This window comes from Callorhinus ursinus, unplaced genomic scaffold (assembly GCF_003265705.2).
Source record: "Callorhinus ursinus isolate GAN/ISIS: 27379988/994484 unplaced genomic scaffold, GSC_fseal_2.0 scaffold19, whole genome shotgun sequence".
NCBI classification, from domain to species: Eukaryota; Metazoa; Chordata; class Mammalia; order Carnivora; family Otariidae; genus Callorhinus; species Callorhinus ursinus.
In genome coordinates, this window is record NW_027397081.1 from 15,401,457 (window position 1) to 15,409,317 (window position 7,861).

Sequence of the window (7,861 nt, forward strand, 5' to 3'; positions counted from 1 at the left end):
AACAAACAAATATGAGATAAGGGGTGCCTGACTGGCTCAGGCGGTGGAGCATTCAACTCTTGACCTCAAGGTTGTAAGTTTGAGCCCCATGTTGGGCGTAGATGTTACTTAAAAATAAAATCTCTACCTCTTGGAGTTAAAAAATCAATAAATAGGGGGGCCTGGGTGGCTCAGTCCGTTAAGCGTCTGCCTCCAGCTCAGGTCATGATCTTAGGGTTCTGGGATGGAGCCCCTGTGCCGGCTGGCTCCCTGCTCAGCGGGGAGTCTGCTTCTCCTTCTCCCTCTACCCCTTCCCCCAACTCATGCTCTCCCTCTCTCTCAAATAAATAAAAGCTGTAAAATAAGTAAATAAATAATAGAATAAAATAAAATCTTTTTTAAAAATAGGGGCACCTGGGTGGTGCAGTTAAGCCTCCAACTCTTGGTTTCAGCTCAGGTCATGATCTTATGGTCCTAGAATCAGGCTCTACCTCAGGCTCCTCGCTCAGCAGGGAGTCTGCTTAGGATCCTCTCTCCTTCTCCTTCTGCCCCTCCCACTTGTGATCTCTCTCTCTCAAAATAAATAAATAAATCTTAAAAAATATACATGAGATACAGAAAAGCTCTTCTTTACAATAGAATGTCAATTAAATAAATGGGAAAGGAATGATAGATTTAGAGAGATCATCATTTTACACCCATCCTAGTAATGACTGATTCAGGCAAGAATCATAAATGGATACTAGAATTAATGGGCCTAAACTTGATGAGGAATAGGATTTTTTTTTTAAATTTTAAACTTTTTTTCAGGAACAGGATTTTTATTTTTATTTTTTAAAAGATTTTATTTATTTATTTGACAGAGAGAGTGAGAGAGCACAAGCAGGGGGAGCAGCAGAAAGACAGGGAGAAGCAGGCTCCTCGCTGAGCAGGGAGCTCGACACGGGACTCGATCCCGGGACCCTGGGATCATGACCTGAGCCGAAGGCAGACGCCCAACCATCTGAGTCACCCAGGTACCCTTATTTATTTTTTTAAATGAAGTTTTATTTATTTAAGTAATACCTACACCCAAGGTGGGGCTTGAACTCACAACCCTGAGATCAAGAGTCACATGCTCCACTGACTGAGCCAGCCAGGTGCCCTGAGGAACAGGATTCTAGATCAAAGTATCTCCTCACAAATTACTTACTAATTACAAAAGAGAGAAAGAGAGAGGGAAAAAAAGGTAACTACCCTCGAGAAACCTGGTGGATACCACTAAACCAAGTGATTGAAATTAACATCACTAATAATGAGACACGCTGACATCGTGTGCCTCTTGATGTGAATTACTGAGAAGGAAGCAACATCACTCGTATGATATTCTTGCCCAAAATGCACGAGTCTAATTATGAGGAAACATCAGACAAACCTAAACTAAGGGACATTCTACAAAATAAATGGCCTGTACTCTTCCCAAAATGTCAGTGGTATGAAAGATTAAAAAGGCTGAGAAATTGCTTGGGATGAAAGGAGAGCAAAAGACTTGAAGATGAAATGCACTGTGTGAGCCTGACCTGGATCCTAGACCAGAGAGCAAATTTATATAAAGGACGTCATTGGGACAATTAGTGAAATTTGAATAGGATCTGTATGTTAAATATAGTATTGAGTCAATGTTAAATTTTCTGATTTTGATAATGGTCTCATTTCTGGTTTTCTGGTTATATATGACATTATCCCTGTTTTTAGGAAATACCCAGTGAAGTATTTATGGGTAAAGGGCATTACGTCTGCAAATTACTCTTAGATAGTTCAGAAAAATAACAATAAATGTCTTATATAGAGAGAAAAATTAAAATGTGATAAAATGTTAATACTTGGTGTCATTGGTGAATTATAGGATTCAGGTATACAGGAATTTTTATACTATTCTTGGGATTTTTCTGTAAATTTGAAATGATTAAAAACCAAATTTTAGGGCACCTGGGTGGCTCAACCGGTTAAGCGTCTGCCTTCGCTTAAGTCATGATCCCAGGGCCCTGGGATGGAGTCCTGAGTTGGGCTCCCTGCTCAGCAGGGAGTCCGCTTCTCCCTCTGCCCCGCCCCCCACACCCTGTGTGCACTCTCTCTCTCGCTCTCCTCTCTCTAAAATGAATAAAATCTTTAAAAACCAAATTAAAAAACAAAACACTCTCCTGGGACTCCTGGGTGGCTCAGTAGGTTAAGTGTCTGCCTTTGGCTCAGGTCATGATGCAAGAATCTTAGGATCGAGTCCCATATCGGGCTCCTTGCTCAGCGGGGAGCTTGCTTCTTCCTCTGCCTGCAGCTCCCTCTGCTTGTGCTTTCTCTCTCTGACAAATAAATAAATACAGTCTTTATTTTTTATTTATTTTTTAAGATTGTATTTATTTATTTGAGAGAGAGAGAGAGTGCCCTAGCACGAGTCGGGGGGGAGAAGCAGAAGTAGACTCCTGGCTGACCAAGGAGCCGTGATCCCAGGACTCTGGGATCATGCCCGCCGCCGAAGGGCAGACGCTTAACCATCTGAGCCACCCAGGTGCCCCTAAAAAAAAATCTTAAAAAAAAAACCACCCCCCAATCCTATCTTCACCAAGTACTACGAGTAAGATCTTGGATAAGCCATGAAATCTATCAGAACCTCTAGAAAGTAGGTATTAATACTATCAAGGGATCATTCTTCAGTGGTGGTGGTAGAGAAACTTACTAAACACAAGCAGAGCTTTGTGCAAACGCAGAGGGGAAAGAGGGCCTGGGATCCCTCCCTTCGGGACCCTCAGGGGCCCCAAGCCCCAAAATCAAAGTGTAAGGGGTTGAGGAGAGAGGTCGCAGAGAGTAGCCGGTGGAGGCCAGAGGCGATTAAAGGCCTCAAATTGGGGACTCTCCACACCTGAGCTGGCGCCAACTAACGGGATCCGAGCCCGAGCCCGGGGCTTTGAGGAAGTGGTGCGAGGCCTCAGCCTCAGTGTCTCCGAGTCTCCCACCCCCTACCGGGCGACCTCTCCTCTCCCTGAAGGTGGACCTGAAACTCCAACACCTCGACCTCTGGGCCAGCCTCCATGGCCAGGTCCCGGGCTTGCTGGACTGGGACATGGGCAATGAGTCCTTTCTGGCCTTCACCACGGCGCACCTGCCCCTGGCCGAGCAGAACCGTGAGTGTCCGGCGCTGTGGGGGAGGGGCGTGGCGGGCGGCAGGTGGGGTCCTTGCTGGGCGCTGGGGCGCTCACCCCCTCCCTGGCCCCCAGCCCCCCACCTCGGGTCCCGCAGGGGAGCCTGGAGCTGGCTGCGGTTTCGGGGCCCGTGCCCCTTCGCCGGGCCGGCGCCCCCTTCCCGCCCCCACCCCGTTCCCACCCCGCGAGGGGGCAAGGCAGGCCTCCACCGAGAGCCCCCTGCGGGCAGCGGGTCCGGCCCCAGCATCCGTCCGCCTGCTGCCTGCCACTTCCGCCCCACTGCCCGCTGAGTCCCAGAACCTTCTAGGCCTCGCCGTGGCCCTCTTCCATGGCGCTTACCGCCATTTGGCACACCACGCATTTCACTCGTTCTGTGTTTTAAAAAAGTTATGTTTTGTTCAAGGCTGTAGCCCCCTCTTAGTACGTTGGCTGACACCTAGAGGTGCTCAATATTTGCTGAAGGGATGGGTGACCGTCGTGGTCTTTAAAAAGAGGACTTTTTCTTGGGACCTCAAGGGCGGAGAGTGGAGGTGATCACCTCCTAGTTCGTGGTACATTATTGTCATCTGTTCCCGCAAGGTGCTTGGATTAACCCATTGTCCCCCTTCAGTTCACCCCCCACGCCCCCACACGACCTTCCCTCACCTCCCACACTCCCCTGTATCTACCCTAATTGTTTTAATGTCATTAGATAGGTGTATCTTTGAGAACTATTTAACGTTATTTTATGTTTATAGATGACCTTAATTTACTAAATGCTCATTGCTTTTTTTTTTGCCTACTTGCGTTGTTTTTTTGTTTGTTTTTTAAGATTTTATTTATTTATTTGAGACAGAGAGCATGAGGGGGAGGAGAGTCAGAGAGAGAAGCAGACTCCCCTGCTGAGCAGGGAGCTGGATGTGGGACTTGATCCCTGGACTCCAGGATCATGACCTGAGCTGAAGGCAGTCCCTTAACCAAGCCACCCAGGCGCCCCTGCCTACTCGCATTGTTTTTGAGAGCTACTCTGGTTGCTGAATGAAGATCTGGTTCATTATTTCTTTTTTTTTTTTAAGATTTTATTTATTCATTTGAGAGAAAGAGAATGAGAGGGAAGAGGGTCAGAGGGAGAAGCAGAGCCCCCCGCTGAGCAGGGAGCCCGATGTGGGACTCCATCCCGGGGACTCCAGGATCATGACCTGAGCCGAAGGCAGTCGCTTAACCAACTGAGCCACCCAGGCGCCCTGGTTCATTATTTCTGATGGCTGGGTGGTATTCTATCATCTGCATATACTACCTTTTGCATTTTAGTTCTCCTTACTAATGGAAACCTACATTGTCTCCAACTCTCTGCCACCATAAGTAATGCTAACGAATTCCAGTATCTTTGTTGATTAAGAAATATTTATTGAGCACCTCCAATTTGCCAGGCGAGGTTCTAGACCCTGGTAATACATAATGAACAAAACAGACAAGTCTAAACGGAACTTACATTCTACTGGGGGCAGACAGGCCACATAAAAAATATATATATGGGGCGCCTGGGTGGCTCAGATGGTTAAGCATCTGCCTTCAGCTCAGGTCATGATCCCAGGGTCCTGGGATCGAGCCCCGCATCGGGCTCCCTGCTAGGCAGGGAGCCTGCTTCTCCCTCTGCCTCTGCCTCTCTCTCTCTCTCTCTCTCTCTCTCTCTGACTCTCATGAATAAATAAATAAAACATTATAAAATATATATATATGGTATGTTATAAGGTGACAACTAAGACAGGGAAAAAGGACACCGTAAGAGGGTTCAGGAATGGTGGTGGTTGTGGGTTGAGGTGGTGGCAGCCACAGTTTTAAATAGGGTCATCAGGTTGGGCTTCCTTAGGAACATAATATTGGAGCAAAGAGTTGAAGGGGGTGAGACAGTGAGCAAGAGGATATTTAGAGGAAAAGTTTCTCAGGCAGAAGAAATAGGGCAAAATTCCTAAGGAGGGAATATGCCTGGGGTGTTTGAGGCACGGGAAAGAGGCCAGCAAAGCTGGATCAGAGTTAAATACAGAGGGAAGTTCACAGGGTGTGGAGCAGAGATCCGGAAGAGCCCATGTGCCACTCTAAGGACCTTGGGGTTGACTTTCAGTAACATGTGGCATGGTTGAAAGGTTTTGAGCAGAGGAGTGACATGATTCAGGCTTCCCGAGGGTGTGAGCCGTGTGGTTGCATAGGGGGCTGGTACTTGGTTCGATGTTCTGCTATCACTGTCTTGAGGTTTTTAATTTTTTTTAAACATTTTTTTAAAGATTTTATTTATTTGACAGCGAGAGAGGGAACACAAGCAGGGGGAGTGGGAGAGGGAGAAGCAGACTCCCCACTGAGCAGGGAGCCCGATGTGGGGCTCGATCCCAGGACCCTGGGATCATGACCTGAGCCGAAGGCAGACGCTTAATGACTGAGCCACCCAGGCGCCCCAGAGATTTTTAATTTTGGAACAAGGAACCCTTCATTTTCATTTTGCACTGGGCCCTGCAAATTATGTAACTAATCCTGCATGATCTACATTCTGAAAAGATCACTGTGGCTGCTGTGTTGAAAGTACATTGTAAATATGGAGCTAAGAAGCCGGTAGACTAAGCTACTACTGTAATCCAGACAAGAGATGGTGGTAGGCTGGAGGGTCAGGGTGGTGGCCGAGAAAGCAGAACCATCTGGGTTCGTTGATGGATTTGGATGTATAGTGTAAGAAAGAGAGATTAGAACATGATTCCTCCAAAGTTTTGGCTGATTAAGTAAAAGGATGGAGTGGCCTCATGCTGAGACAGGGGAAGCTTCTGGTAGGACAGATTTAGGGAGGAAGATCAGGAATTCTGTTTGGGACTGATGCTGAGTTTGGCATACTTTTTAGATCTCCAAGTAAAAATGTTGAGTAAGCAGGAGGATATATAAGTCTGGAGTACTGGAGGGAGGTGTATTTTGAGAGTCTTTGGTATGTGGGTAGCATTTAAGGAGTGAGAAGAAGAGAAGAGAGAAGAACCAAGCATGAGCCCTGGGGACATTCCTTTGTAAAGATACTGGAGAGAAGAGAGATAACCAGCCAAAATTAAGGAAATGACCACTGAGAATCAAAACCAAGAGATCGTGGTCTCCTAGAAGCAAGTGAAGAAAATGTGTCAAGGAAGGAGTGGTCATATGAGAGGACCTATCCCCTGTGAGGTCAGGTGTGAGGTAGACCAACAATTGGATTTAGTACAGCAGACATCATTGGCGACCATGATGATGGTGGTTTGGGTGGGGTGGTAGAGATGAAAGCCTGATTGGCAAGGGCTCAAGGGTGGTTCTTTCTAGGAGTTCTGCCTCAAAGGAAAGCAAAAACATGGTGCAATGGCCTGGCACAGAAAATGGGGACAAAAGGTCTTTTCGATAAGATGAGAGACTTAACATCATACCTGAATGCTGATGAGAATAATCCAACAGAAACACAAACAACAGTAAATAGAGGAGTGGTTGGTTACACCAACATTGTCCTTGAGAAGGCATGAGAGCATCAGTGCCAGGGAGGGAGGGAGGGAGACTGACAGCAGCACTATCCTTTGATCTCCCTGAGATCACCAACCTGCTGACCCTGTTACTTTCACTGCTCTCCATCCCTGGATAGTCTCCCCTCTTTAACCTGGAATCCCATGGTCAAACGTGTTCTCTCTTGCAAACACTATCAATTCCTTTGACCGTCGCTGGCTTTGGAGCACTTGCTTGGCCAAACCACAACCCTGAATAAATCCAGGTCTACCAAAGGTACTCCAAAGCCATGGATCAATGGATTGGTGATATCATGGTATCCAAGGCTAGTTGGGAGGGAGTTAGTTGGAAAGATGGGTGAAGTATTGTTTTTTTAAGTTTGTTTCTTTGTTTGTTGAATCAATCTCTACACCTAAATGATCCTAACAAGGAAGATTAGCATAAAAGTTCCTGTATTGACTTGAATAGACACACCCAGGAGTAGACTGTCACGTGTAGCGATCAGTCCTTCAGTATGGAAGCACCAGTGGCTGTTCAGATCTGCAATGTGAGGAAGGCTTCTATTTCCCTGCAACTTTGTCAACACTTGGTATTATCTGTTTTCATAATTCTTGTCAGTTTGATGTAAAGTGTTATCTCATTATTTTATCGTATTCTTATTACTGGTTAGGCTGAGAGCATCTTGTTAGTAATTCAGATATCCCTTCCTTGTGAATACTGATTCATATCTTTTGCCCATTTATAGGTTTGTTAGCTCCTACAACATCAAAAAGTGAAAGGTTGTCTATCTAGTAGAAAGCTAAGAACTTTATGAGTTGAAAATTTCTTTTTTGGCTTATTTTATTGTCTAGTGATGTTTTTTGTTTTTTGTGGTTTTACTATGCAGAACATTTTAATTTTTAGGTATTATATCTGCATAAAATGTATGGATTAATTTGAGGGCAGTTGGTGTCTTTATAATATGTATCATGTCTTCATTTATTCAGAACTTTTATGTCCTTAAATAGTGATTGCATCTTTTTCCCATGAAGGTCTAGTTCATTCTTTGATGGGTTAACTCCTAGATAATTTATTTATTTATTTTAAAAGATTTTATTTATTTGACAGAGACACAGCGAGAGAGGGAACACAAGCAGGGGGAGTGGGAGAGGGTGAAGCAGGCTCCCTGCAGAGCAGGGAGCCCGACGCGGAGCTCAACCCCAGGACCCTGGGATCATGACCTGAGCCGAAGGCAG

General features: G+C 45.8%; 1 protein-coding gene across 1 annotated transcript in view; it reads left to right on the top strand.

The window, feature by feature from the left end:
- Positions 1–3,042: 3,042 nt before the first annotated feature.
- Positions 3,043–7,861, top strand: part of FOXR1 (forkhead box R1) — a 9,464-nt gene continuing 4,645 nt past the window's right edge. The window contains exon 1 of the mRNA XM_025893751.2: positions 3,043–3,134. Within this exon, the coding sequence (XP_025749536.1) occupies positions 3,074–3,134 (61 nt within the window). The 5' untranslated portion in view covers positions 3,043–3,073. The remainder of the gene's footprint in view (positions 3,135–7,861) is intronic.